Source organism: Delphinus delphis, chromosome 12, assembly GCF_949987515.2.
Source record: "Delphinus delphis chromosome 12, mDelDel1.2, whole genome shotgun sequence".
In the NCBI taxonomy this organism is placed as follows: Eukaryota; Metazoa; Chordata; class Mammalia; order Artiodactyla; family Delphinidae; genus Delphinus; species Delphinus delphis.
The window spans coordinates 32449415-32463649 of NC_082694.2; the positions used below are offsets into that span (position 1 = coordinate 32449415).

General features: G+C 35.3%; 1 protein-coding gene across 2 annotated transcripts in view; it reads right to left on the reverse strand.

Moving 5' to 3' along the window:
- Positions 1-2433: 2433 nt before the first annotated feature.
- APLF (aprataxin and PNKP like factor) overlaps positions 2434-14235 on the reverse strand; it is an 84099-nt gene continuing 72297 nt past the window's right edge. Inside the window, exons 9-12 of one of the 2 annotated variants that reach the window (XM_060026460.1) lie at positions 10809-10855; positions 5643-5841; positions 3707-3931; positions 2434-2657 (exon numbers count right to left, since the gene is read on the reverse strand). In XM_060026460.1, coding sequence (XP_059882443.1) covers positions 3874-3931; positions 5643-5841; positions 10809-10855 — 304 coding nt within the window. In that variant the 3' untranslated portion in view covers positions 2434-2657; positions 3707-3873. Of the gene's footprint in view, positions 2658-3706; positions 3932-5642; positions 5842-10808; positions 10856-14235 lie in introns of those variants that run through there. The other variant, XM_060026461.1, reaches the window with a different exon arrangement.

The window sequence follows — 14235 nt, forward strand, 5'->3', positions numbered from 1 at the left end:
GTGATAAGGAAAGCTTGAGTTTCAAAGGAGTAGAGGCATTAGTGACAACAAGTATAGACAACACTCTTGGGGAATATTTCTGTTAAGGGGAGAAGAGAAATGGAGTAGTAAAGCTGTAGAGAAAAGTGAAGTCAGAGGAAGATTTTCATTTGTTTTCAGGATGGAAGAAATATTCTTTATATGGTGATGGGAATGGTTCAGTATATAGGCAAAGACTGATGAGATGAGAGCAAAAGGGAGGAATTACCAGTGTGATATCCACGAGCATGAAAGAGGTGACTGAATATGGGGGATTGGCTTTAAATAGGAACACAGACAATTCAACTGTAATATCAGGAAAGACAACAGAGAATATGGGAATAGCTGGGAGATAGGTAGATACAGGTGAGAGTCTGTAAGTTCTCATCTAATGGATTCAATTATCTCCATGAAGTACGAAGTCAAATCTAATCTCAGTACTTAGGCTTGTATCCATTCTGTAGCAACTGACATTGTTCGCTACTTTCTAATAGTTCCTCAACTTTTAGCTTCTGCAACACAGCAAGTTCCTGACATCTCTCTTCTCCAATTCCTTTGAAGTCTTCTTTATCTTCCTACTCCTTAAATGCTGACACACAAGATCTTGTCTTCAACTCTCTTCTCCCTATTTATGACTCACCCCTTCAGTGATTGTGGACATTACTAGTGTTCACTCCATCTGGTTCTCATCTTTTCTGGGCACCCAAATTGTACTTTCCAGGGCCCTTTCAGTGGGCAAGGCTATGTGACTACTTCTGGCCAATGGGCTGTGAGCAGGAGTGACACTCCCAGCATGAAGCATTTAATTAACAGGGTACAACCCTCCACTTTCTTTGTTCCCCTTGCAGTCATGATTGATAAGTTTTCATATTCCGGTGGTGCAACTACAAGATGACAGGTTCTGAAAGCCTGGAATGATGAGTTGCCACATGAAAGACACTGGCCTGGAGAGTCACCCAACACAAAAAATCTTGGCTTATGAAAACTTTCCTTGTGTTCAGGCACTGTGATTTGGGGGTTATCCCACCATAACTAGCCTAGTTGAATGGTACAGTGATCTAATTGAGTGGTTCTCAAAACATTGAGGCTTAAGACTCCTTTAACTCGTAAAAATTATTGAGGACCCTAAAGAGCTTTTGTTTATGAGGGTCATATCTATACTTACCTGTTTTGAAATTATAATTGAGAAATTTAAAATATTTATTTGCTAATGCTTTTAAAAATAATAAATCCATTATACATAAACACAAATAATATATTTTATGGAAAATAATATTTTAATTTAGTGAAATGAGTGGCATTGTTTCACATTTTTGTAATCTCTCATTTTTTAAATCTCTTTAATGCCTGTCTTAATAAAAGACAGATTCTCATGTTTGCTCTCATATGTTGTTTTGCTCAAAGTATACAGAGAAAATTAGGCCTTATACAGATATATACTTAGAAAAGGAAGTATTTTAATAGGCTTTTCAGATAATTGTGAATATTATTTTCAAAAAGTCACCCAAAATAGACAGATAGCAGCTTCTGAGATGTTAGGTGCAATGTGTAACCTGAAATCATATTAATGAACTTTACAGACTCTGTTACACTAAGTTTCATTGGTCTATCTTATGCCTTGAATGTATCTTTTATCCATGCCTGATTTTATAACATACATTGGTCATTTGTAAAATAATGGCTTGCTCAGTTTTGTAGATCTCCTAAATGTGGACACATTTCATTGTATTATATCACCATCAATATCATCAGAAGAGTTTTAAAAGTTCTGGGAAGCTATCAAGCTCACAGCGACATACACAAGTTTTCTAAAATTCTAATTTTTTCTCTGAAAGCTCAATTTTTACAATTACAACATATACTGTTGGTTGCTTTCCTTGAAAAAATAGGCTAAGTTCATTTTTGAGGAACTGTCTGCCACATACTCAAATGTGAATAACCACAGTATGTCTGCCAGTCACTACTGAAGATAAAAATTGTGAACCATGAAAAAAATTTGCTAGTTCAGATTGTAACTCAAATCAGACAAGGGCTCTTCCTCAAGAATGAGACTGTATTTCAATATGCAGCAAGACAGGACATTTAAATTATACTCCAGTATTCCTTTCTTGGACTATTTCATTTCTACCCATTATGCTATTTGCATACTTGCCTCACTGCCTTTGTGAGCTCTCTGACTGTAGACCCCATGTCCTTTTCTTCCTTGCATTCTCCACAGTGTTCGGTAGTCACCGTTACTGAATGAATAAATATCCTATCTTCCCAAATAGACTGTAAGGACACTGAAAACAGAAACTGTGTTATTCTTCTTTGAATCACCAGCACCTAAGACAGGGTCTTGGGCACAACAGAGTACAACTGTGGTTGTTTATGATAATCAAGTTTATTATGTATATTATATCAAGATGGCCGGTAACAATCTCAGCAATAATTACTCTTTATCATTTTTCTTTCAATAACTACTGTAGAGGAGCAGCTTCATAAGTTAGGTTTGCAGATTGGCAGGAAGAAACCAAACACATATACACACACATGAAAGAGAAATTAATTGCAACAAGGTGGTCACACAGGGCAGGGTTGGATATAGCATGTTGGTGTGTGGTTTCCGCCTCCATGCGGTGTGTTGGTGACACTGAACTCTGCATAGATAAATCAGAAGAAAGTCACTATCCATTTATTGTCAGCTTTATATCACCATTCTGGAAAAATTATGCTCACAATCTATTTGCTTTCATTACAATGAATGTTTACAACCACTAGGATCGTCTAGTTCTAGAAACCAACAGTATCAACAAAGCCATCCTCAACCTGGGAGAAAAGCAGAATCAGCACCCATGTGTCACTGAAAAATCTTCATCTCTCCAGCTTCCCAAGGTCCCAGAAAACCCACCTCCCTTCAAGAAGTCAACAAAAAATATCTGCTTTTAGAATTAAACATGTAGGTGAGAAATGTATATGTGATCATTTTTAGCTTGAAGGAGGAGGCTGGGATATAGTTTAAATTCCATGAACACCACGATAGGGACAGTTGGCTCTTTTCCACGTTCAGGACAGCAATTAATTAAAGAATCAAGTTTTTGTTAATATTGCTTTTGAGCCCACAAATGTCATCAGTTTTCCCTCTATTTCGAGAATCACAGACTTAAATATAGTCCAATTACAAGTGGCAAATTTTTCTTACACTTTAGTCAATTGAGTTACATATTTATACATTTGTTATACTCAAAAGTGTCTTCAGGATGATTATGAAAGGCACATCAAACTATCCTTAAAAAACAGCTACCATGAGTTATCATATTACTCTACTTCCAGGAAGAACATATTCTGATATTGAATGCTTTTTTTTCTTTCTAAAAGACGAGTGTCACCTTTTGCATTTTTTTTTATAATACCCTTATTGAGATATATAATTCATATGCCATAAAATTCCCCCTTAGAAAGTGTATAATTCAGTGGGTTTTAGTAAATTTACAGAATTTTGCATCACCACCACTAATTTTAGGATATTTTTATCAATTCATAAAGAAAGTCTTCTATGCATCAGGAGTCATGCCCTAGCCCCTCCCTCCTCTAGACCCTGGCAACCACTCATCTACTTTCTGTCTCTATGGATTTGCCTATTTTGGATATTTCATAGAAAAGAGTTTACACAATCTGTGGCCCTTTGTGTCTGTCTCCTTTCACTTACCATAAGGTTTCCAAGGTTTATCCACGCTGTAGCATGTTTCAATCCTTCAGTTCTTTTTTATGGCCAAAAAATATTTGGTTGTAGAGGAAGACCACATTTTGTTTGTCCATTCATCAGCTAATGGATATTTAGGTGTCTCCACTTTTTGACTATTACGAATAATGCGTCTATGGACATTGTGTACAAGTTTTTACATGGACACTTTTTAATTCCTTTGGGATAGATCTGTAAGTGGATCAAGAAACACTTTAAGGATTAAGTTAGTGCAAAATGAGAATAAGTTCAAAGAATTTTTTTCACAGGTTTTTCAAGCCCCCAAGACTAAAGGGACATTAGGAAAGAACATTAGTTCCTAAATAACAACAGAGAGAAAAACAGAATAATAGACAATAGAGAAATACTTACCTTTTCCTTGCTGTAATTTAAGTAAATTTTAGTATATACAATTTCTTGAAAACAAATTTAAAGACACTAAGAAAACAATTATAAATCTGTCTTGCTCTTTCTAGATATACATTTTTAGGTTCTTTTAGAATAGAAAATATTAGTGTTTAACAAGAAAACTTCTGGTTTATGATTTATGATTTCAATACTGTATCTACTGCGTTGTGTACATACCCAAATTAAAGATTCTAAACTATATTTCAAAGATTCTAAGTCATCTAAAATGAAGAGTATTACAGAGCCTAAAGTAGTTTAACAACAGAGATACAGGGAGTTCCCTGGTGGCACAATGGTTGGGAATCCTTCTGCCAGTGTGGGGGACGTGGGTTTGATCCCTGGTCCAGGAAGTTCCCACATGCCACGAGCAACTGGGCCCGTGCGCCACAACTACTGAGCCTGCTCTCTAGAGCCCGCATGCCACAACTACTGAAGCCTGCACACCTAGAGCCTGTGCTCTGCAACAAGAGAAGCCACCTCAATAAGAAGCCTGTGCACCGCAACAGAGTAGCCCCCGCTCGCCACATCTAATGCAGCCAAAATAAATTAATTTTTAAAAAAAGATACACTACATAAAATTGGAGAAGAAGGAGTTTCTTCTTGAAATAAAAGGCCAGCATCTTGAATGCTGGCAGACAACTTGCTACTTTCATCTGAGGATAAAGAACTAATATCGTTTGAGAAAATTATGGTTAAAAATACTGTCTTTATTCTTAATATAAGGACAGCACATTGAGAGCTAAAATAATCAGGCAGGACTTCAGTTTGTAAAAGAAATGGTCAAATTCTTTGAGTTTTCCTAAATACTTTTAAACTCAGACATACAGTAAATTACAGAGTTGGGACGCAAAATAACATCCCCGACATGGTGGACATTTCTCTTCTACAGTCTAGTTGAATCTATTTGCAGTATCCATTTGGTACTGATTTCCCTGTTTCAAAGAATAAAAGTGGTAAATGAAATTGCAAAGCTCACATCTAGGGTTCTAGAAAAAATAACAGCCATTAGATGATGGCTGTTATTTTTTAAAGCCTGGTTCTGCTCGAAGAATTACTTTTAATAGGAATGAAAGAAGCATGCTTTCCCACTAATTATGCAATCTGCCTGGTTATACTGGCGTAAGTATTCTATATAAAGACAGAATCTTTGGAAAAAAGAAAAGACACCAATGTTTTGTGCAACCTATGGCTTTTAGTTTTATTATAAACACACGAAGTACATGAAAAATATCAAATTATTTCTTTTTAACTCTCTGTCTGCTTATTATTTCCAGATGCTTTAAATAGGATAGAAAAAGCAAAGCAACAAAACAAATTCCATCCACTACACTGAAGGTTGACATTTCAGTGTTTCACTTGTAAAGAGTCAATAGTAAAGTCATAACTATAAAAAGAAGGAAAACAATTATCACTTAAGTGCTTCCGTGGTTCCTGAATTATTTTTCCACAAAGAAATGGTAAATATGAGCCATATATTACTGCAGAGGAGAGTTACTTTTTTCTTTTCATGAACTTTTTCGCTTCTTTCAAAAGCCCTTCCACATCTTCCTTTTCTAGGTCTTCCTGTCCTGGTTCCCAGTCGGAATCTTCATCTGTTGGCTCATATTCTTCTCCCTCATCATCTGTAACGCTGTCATGCAGGTTGTACTCACTGGGTTGGCCAACACTGTCATCTTCATCTGAAATGTTTCTCACTGAAAAACAGTTTAGTACATGACACAACAATTGCCACTCAACCTGGGATTAGAAACATCTAACTGTAAAATATCCTTTTCTGCCAAGAAGAATTAATTTTACTTAATACAAAGCTAACTACTACAAATTTCTAGAAAGGGGGCTAAAGCTCTCATTTGTTATAATTCTAACTTTTTTTTAACATTTGCTTAATTCTAACTTTTCCTACCATGAGGCTCCCAAGACTAAAATGTCCTCTGAGATTCATAATGGTTCCTTAATAATATCATAATCATATTCATGCTACCCTACCTTCCACTGTGGTAGAATGTATTTTTGTCCCAGTTATTCACTGTCGCTCCCTGTGATGTGATTCTATTTACCCACCCCCACTGACATCAGACTTGGCCAAAGAAAAGTGAGTGGAAGTAACAGCTTCCATGGAGAAGCTTTAAGGGCCTTTCTGTGGTTCTGCTATTGCCATTTCCCCTCTGCTAGGAGAACAGTGTGTCCCAGATAGAGGTTGATCCTTCAGCCTGGAGTTAGGACGAGAACACACATGAGACAGAGCCACAGCCAACATGCAGCTACATGCATGTAACATGAAGGAGAAATACACCTATTTATCGTTGTAAGGCACTAAAATTTGAGGACCGTTTGTTTTCGCTGCAAACCTAGCACAATCTGATTGACACACCAGGGTTGTGACCAAATGAGGAAATATAAGCTTCCAAACTTTGGAAAATTGAGCTCATGCTTCAATAAGACTAGGATTACTATGGTAACAGCCATTAGACTTTACAGATTTCTAAATAACATTATAATAGTAGAATTACAATTCTAGAATTCTTCTGTCTCAAAGATCCTTTGACCTCAAATGACCTCAAAGATCCTTTCCAACTCCGAAGTTCTAATTTTAAGGACAAAACAGGAATTTTCATTTTCTCTACAGGAATATGAAATGCAGAGACAGGCTGACAGCTTGACTACTTGAAAGCAGCACAAGAGAAATAAGCTGTCACTTTTTTAAAAAAACTGATGGGTAACACTGTTCTACCATAATAATGAAAAATAACAACCTCTAGAAAAAGTAACAAACTCTTTAACATATTTGAAACAACATGCTATTAACTATTTGGTATTAGGATATGGTAATTTCTGACTTTTCTATTTATGCAGAGGAATTTATAATAACAGAATGACAACTCTGAAGTTTGTATCCAATATTTCCTGTACAATTTAAAATTTCACCATCAAAGTCTTATCCCAAGAACCAAGTCTGCAGAGCTACTGAAGAGTATACTGTGTCACATACATGCTGGAAGATTTTTACATGGAGAAAAAAATCTTTCCAAATTGCTGATTTTCTCCAAATAGTTTTCTGGTAATAGGCAATAATAAGACAGATGTCTCACTACAGCTTAACATCAATAATTCTTCAGGTTTTATTTTCCTTTCTTTTCCAGTATATCTTAGGATTAGTTAGGATATTAATTTTCATTTAAGTGAAAAAATACTTTAGCCCAGCATCTCTAAAGATGAAAGCTTACTACATACTATAAGAATAAACATTTTTAAATGCCTCATTTTACTACTAAAGACCAAGCTACTAGTTGGGTATTCATATTTTTAACTTTGGGAAAGCAGTTTGTGCAGGTCTGATCCACTTTATTATACATTAAGTTTATTTCTTTTTTAAAACACCATTGCATTAGCCTTTTATATGTTCCAAAATCTCTCAGGTTTCCTCACAGTAAGCAGCAGTTTACAGAATCTCATTTAAGTTTCACCAACCTTCCTTAATAGCTTTCTTTCTAGATCTTTTAATTTCTACTTCTGAAAAGAAAAAAGTCTACATAAGCACATGTGTGCATACAACTGCAGAACTAGAGAAATAGGAAAATAGTTATCAGTAGGACATTCTAAATTTTGAGTCATGAATGGTACTGATCACCTAGAATCATGACTATCACATAATAATCAAAGCCAGAAAGAATGACTCCAATAATCAGGTAATAAAATGCTAACAACAATTTCTTTCAAATGCTGTCAACAAGCAAGGTAGCTAAGAAAGTTTAAAATAAAATTTTCCTGGCATTGATCACTCTTGTATTCAATATGTTGTGCTAAAACTGCAGCACTATGAAAAAGTGTGGAAAGTTAGTGAAATTTTAAACCAATTAGTTATACAAGAAGCTTAACAGATGATAGCAGTCAAACCTACAAAAATTGGAATACACTGCATTAACTGTTACATGTATGGAAGAACTTTACAAACTGAAGTGTTTTAGGAGTGCTACAAATCAGAAATTAAATAAGGATTTCATGTAGTTATTCTGTATTATAAAATTCTATAGTATTTGGTATATAGTATATGGGTCTATATTAACTTTTACTGTTTTATTATGTATTTATGATACCCCCACCTCAAATTTAACATGTGTTAAAAAAAAAAAACCCACAAACTACCTAGTTCTTCCTCCTGATCTCTATTATCATCTCCAGCCTCCTGATAATCTGTACTTCAATTTTCAGTCGTTCCTATTTCCTTTACCTCACCCCACCCCCCACACCACAACCAATCAGTTGGCAAATCCTATTGACTCTTAGTTCAAAATCTCACTTGTATCCAATCCTATCTTCCTACTCTCATGGTAGCCTAGTTCTGGTCCTTTATTCAACTACCTAACTAATCTCCAGAAGGCTTCCCCTACTCTAATTCAGACTGCTCATCATCAGGGGTAAAATACCGGCTCACCATTGTTTGTCAGTGCACAATACCTCTTTGGTCTAGCTTTCAAGAGCTTCTATAATCTGACTTCAATACACCCCTTTAGTATCATTCACAGTAACTAGAGAGACTCTCCCTGTCAATTAAACTGATCTACCTTCTAACTCCAAACACAACTTTCCATTTTCTACTCAATGTCCTTGACTCATCTATTATTCACTTTGTCTGGGATGTCCTATACCCACCCACGCAAAGCTAAGAAACAAAGATAATTGAAATCCTACCATCATAAAGACCAACTTAAAATTCCCTTATCAAGTCCACCCTGATAAACCCTGGCAAAAAGTACTCCACCCCTTTCCTCCAAGATTTTAGAGCATTTCACCCCAAGCATGTAGAGCCAGAGCTGGTTCTCATGTATCTCTGTAACTCTGCTCACTTGGAAGACACATAATAAATGAATAAATGAGTGAATGAGTGTTACATAAATCAGATTAAGATCTTGGGTAATGTTAAACTTTAAAGATTTGGGAAATAAGAAAAACAAGTATGTTAGCATTTTATTTTAGATATCTCTAAATTAAGAAATATGAGACCTCAACATTTAATATTTTAAATACCCCAGACACCTTAATTTATAGGATTTTAGAGTAGGAAGAGATATTCTGACTATATTGCCACATAACAACTCTTGAAAGTACATTAAATATACAAGGCTAAACTGTTACATTAAAATATCATACTTAAAAAAAAAACCACAACTGTCTTTCCAACAAAATAAACAGTTTTTTTTTAAGAAAAGTTAATTGTTCTAAAAATACGTTCTTCATTCAGAAGACACTTCAATGATAATTCAAAGAGATTTTTCAAAGAAAATTCAGATACTTTTAACTATGCCATATGATGCATATTGTCGGTTTTAGGAAAATGGTTCCTAGTTCTGTAAAGATATACAAATGTGTCAAATGCTCTTTCATGGGGCAGTGCTGAAATCTGTCAATAAAATAGAGTTTTAATCAAATATTATTACATTATTGTTCAAAGGAAAGTTAATTTAACAACCATAAAAGCTATAGCTTGAGATACAGCCCCAATAAAGAAAAGGATAACATATAAACTCCATACCACATTAGCTCAGATAAAGTGATTAAATCTGTATCCGCAGTATTAAAGCACTGAAGTGTGTTTCAATAAGAAATAGCAAATAGAATTCCCTTGTGGTGAAATTAATTATTTTTATCACTTGGTTACAAGTTGGCTGTGTTTATACATATACAAAGGCAAGTGGGCATAGCCTGGATAGTACATTTTATTCTCTCACTCTGTGGGCAGAAATACTGGATGCTGAATTGGCCTCTCCATTATATAAATGATATGAAGAAGCCAGAATTTGTTAATGGGAAAAAATATTAGAGTTCAGAAGCAGGGGAAACAGAAGGTAAAACAGACTGATGTAAACAGGAATGATGGTCATTCGATAGTTGCATCTCTGATGTCTATCTCCCCTTCTCCTTCCCCAAAACTAGCTTCTACTGGGGATCTCTGTGGTTCTGAAGAAAGGGACTCTGAAGAAAGGGACTCTGCCTTGGTTCCAAGGGTGGAACAAACTAATCAGTGGTCACAGTGATTAATTCAAGAATAAGAATGTAAGCCAGTTTAAAAAAAGTTAATTTTATGATTTTTCCTAGGAATAGCAAGAGTCAAAGTTGTTCTCTCTCTCTCCTTACATATAAACATGGGGAGTTTACCATGTTAAATGGAGTTTAGCCAGTTGAATAAGGATGCATATAGTTCCTTGGTGGGGAGAGGAGCCAGTCTTAGGATAAAAATCACCCCTCTAAAGACAGGATGATGGAAGGAAATTGGGTGTTGGTGAATTATTGACATTATTAATGAGCCAAAGCAACAAATCTTGTCCAATCTAGCCTTGCTTCTGGACTTTTCAGTTATAGAAGCCAATATGATCTCTTTATCATTCAGGCCAGTTTGAGATTTTGTTTTAAGGTACCTGCAAACAAAAGAATCATAACAGATACCAAGGCAAATATATACTGTTGGACAATGATTGTAGAAAACATCTGCTATATAAAAACTCATCAGTTATTAAATCTAAGAAAATTATTAAAATCAGCAATTCAACAAATTCACAGAAGCAGAGATTTAAAAAATTCACAATAACTGGAAACTGTATCTAGGTTTAACAGGAGAATCCATTTGAAGGTTTCATTTGGAGTTTCCTGAAGGAAAATTACTTACCTGGAAATGTACTATGTCTATATTCTATCTTGTGCTGGGGATTCTTCCTTCAAAAAAAAAAAAAAAGGGAAAAAAAAAGAAAGAAAGCAAATATAAGGTCTAGTTTGACAATCACTGAAAAGGAATAGGACTGTTCAAATTAAACTAGAGCACTCACTAACCTATGAATAAAATTAGCAGTAAACCTCTTACTGAAAAGCATTTGCCTTGTTATTGTTGTTGTTGTTAACTATAGTCACCATGCTGTACAAAGCATTTGCTTTTTAATTACATTTACTGAGTGCCTACTCCACGCCAGGCATACTTCTAGATGCAAAGACAGAGTGATAAACCAGATGAAGTGCTGCCCTCATGACTGACATTCTACAGAAAAGCAGTATGAGACAAATAAAATATAACACAATATACTGTATTTCTAAACTGTCAATGCCATATATCACATATATAAAGATATGAGGTAAATTAGTATATAAAGTATATAACACAAAATATCAAATTGTGTGTGTGTGTGTGTGTAATATCTAAAAGGATACTTCTAAGGCTCTTCTAGAATCCAAAGACAAAAGCATGTAAGTCATGTCTCTCCAAAGAATACCAATCAACTGTTATGAGAAAACAAGAAAGTCAGTTTGCATCGAGAAATTTATAATAACATATCTCAAAGTCAAACAGAAACTACTGTTTGAATATCTACTTTTGATTATATATATTGATGATCGCTTCTATCATTTCATTAAACAAATGTTTGGGTACACTGTGTATACAACACATTCTCCACAAAGTACAAAACTACCCAGGCAGCAGAACCGCAAAGTAGCAACTGGTTTATCATGATCCACTTGGTGGGTACCTTTCTCTTAGGGGACTGACAAAGGAGAGCCGGGGAGCGCTGACAGTAGACGTGTGCTGAGGTATACAGTTCACATGAAGCTGTTGTGAGGATTCAGGAGTAATACACAATAAGTCCTCAGTTTAAGGGCATAGTAGGCGGTAAGTAATTAATCTTAGCCATTGATTCATTCATCAGTGGTCCAAGTAATAGGCATGGGCCACTTATTACATGCCAGGCTCTGTGTCAGGTGTCAGCAACATTTCTTATTGCTAATATCTCTTCTTTTGGGGTAACTTCTCCTATGATATGAGCATTAAACACAGTACGAGAGTGCAACCACACAATTAACTGGGGTCATAACTCAATAGTTTTGAAAAGTGGAAAAAAGATTCACCAAAAGATTGTGTGTTTGGGGTAATTAACCCAAATTTGACCTTTTGATGGAAAAGAAACTTCAAAGTTGAAAGAAATAAACTGGATAACTTAAACGTGATGAAGGGAGCTGCAAATGAACAAAGCTGCCATGATGCTTCATGGGAAGATCTTTCCTTACTGAACATGCTGGCACAGGTCATTAACTTGTTTAATTCAGTTTTTATTAAAGTACAATTAATGTTGGACATCAGGGGAGGTAGAACAGAAAAATGGGGGACATTAATACCAAAGGTATTTTCATCAATAATCTGGATAAAATTGCTGATCCTTTGAGATTGTTTTTGGTAACCTTTTTAAAATCTTTTTTTTTTATTGTGGTAAAATATACTAGTAACTTTTTAATTTTGAAAAAATGTCGAACTACTGAAAAGTGGCAAGATTAGTACACAGAAATTCCATATATCTTCATCAAGATTCTTCAAGTGTTAACATTCTACACAGATGCCTCATTATTATTATTATCTATCTACAGTCATTTGAGATTTAAAGGCTTTTTTCTCCTTCCTTTTAATACATGTTTGCTTCAGGTACCTAGAAGTCCTAACCTTTTCCTGTTTTGCCCTTAACAGAGCAGGATTATTGAAAAGTTCATTATGGTCTTAATTGTTTGCTACTGGAGCCTCCTTCAAAAGCTGCTTTAGAAACTCTCAAGTAACTAAATGTCAGACTTTAAAAACAAGTATAGAAATGAAACCAAGTGAGTTAATGGAGACAAGTACAGTTTGTGTACCAAATACCAGTTAAAAGACTGTGGACATCCACTGGCAGGCTAGCAAGACTGAAAGGAAGAGTAATTTTTTTAAAAGGCCAAATGAAGACACAGTATCAGGATTGACATATATATATTAATATGTATAAAATAGATAACCATTGAGAACATGCTGTATAGCACAGGGAACTCTACTTCACTGTACAGTAGAAACTAACACAACATTGTAAAACAACTATACCCCAATTAAAAAAAAAAAGAAACCACGGTGGGGATGGAGGTAATGGTTCAACCCTAAAGTTGCAGAAGGTAAGGTTCCCCATCATCTTGGAACACATACACAGTTGCACTCACATACTCCATTTACATTATCTAACCTCACACACTACCTAGGAAAAGGCAAGCCATTTCAGAATAAACGAATAGGGAAAAAAGTTTACCCTGGTATATTGCAAAAAGGAAGAGCAGAAATATGTGTTATGAAATTCTGTGCTCAGAAAATTTCAGCTCCATGTGCAGATTCTCATCTGCCTTAGAGGGGAAAAAGCTGTTTCTCTGAGGTTCTGCTAATAGTTTCCATCCTTTCCTAGGAGAACTTGCTATTTTCATTAAAAGGCAGGTGTTAAGACTGCAATGTAGACCAGAAGAAACTAGCTGAGTTGGTACTTTTCCACATTTAACTTAGAGATCAAACTTCCCATTTAAAACAGAAGTATTAATTAATTAATATCAATAGAGATTCTGCTAGTTAATTCACTGAAAATGAAAAAATATCCTCTGGGACAGGTTCAAAAGTTTCCTGTTTTGGGGTATTTTCAAAAATACTTTATTCTTTCTTGATGCTATAACTCACAGAATAGATAGACTTCAATATGAAAATGAGCCAGAGCAGAAACAAAAATGTATCATCACATTTATGTGCAAAAGCACATACTCAAAAACAAATTTTAGGCATGTTTTGTTTACATAGCAATTTAAATGTAAAGAAGTTAAGTATTCTGAATGTTAAATTATCCTCTCCTTCAAGGTCCCTCCACCTTTATTTGCAGCCCAATCCTTCATTTCTACGTTGGGAAAAAAGTTTTTGATTTTTTGCCATTGATAGGCACTTGCTCACAGCCTTTTTTTTTTTTTTTTTAACATCTTTATTGGAGTATAATTGCTTTACAATGGTGTGTTAGTTTCTGCCTTATAACAAAGTGAATCAGTTATACATATACAAATATCCCCATATCTCTTCCCTCTTGCATCTCCCTCCCTCCCACCCTCCCTATCCCACCCCTCTAGGTGGTCACAAAGCACCGAGCTGATCTCCCTGTGCTATGTGGCTGCTTCCCACTAGCTATCTTTTACATTTGGTAGTGTATATATGTCCATGCCACTCTCTCACTTTGTCCCAGCCAGCTTACCCTTCGCCCTCCCTGTGTCCTCAAGTCCATTCTCTGGTAGGT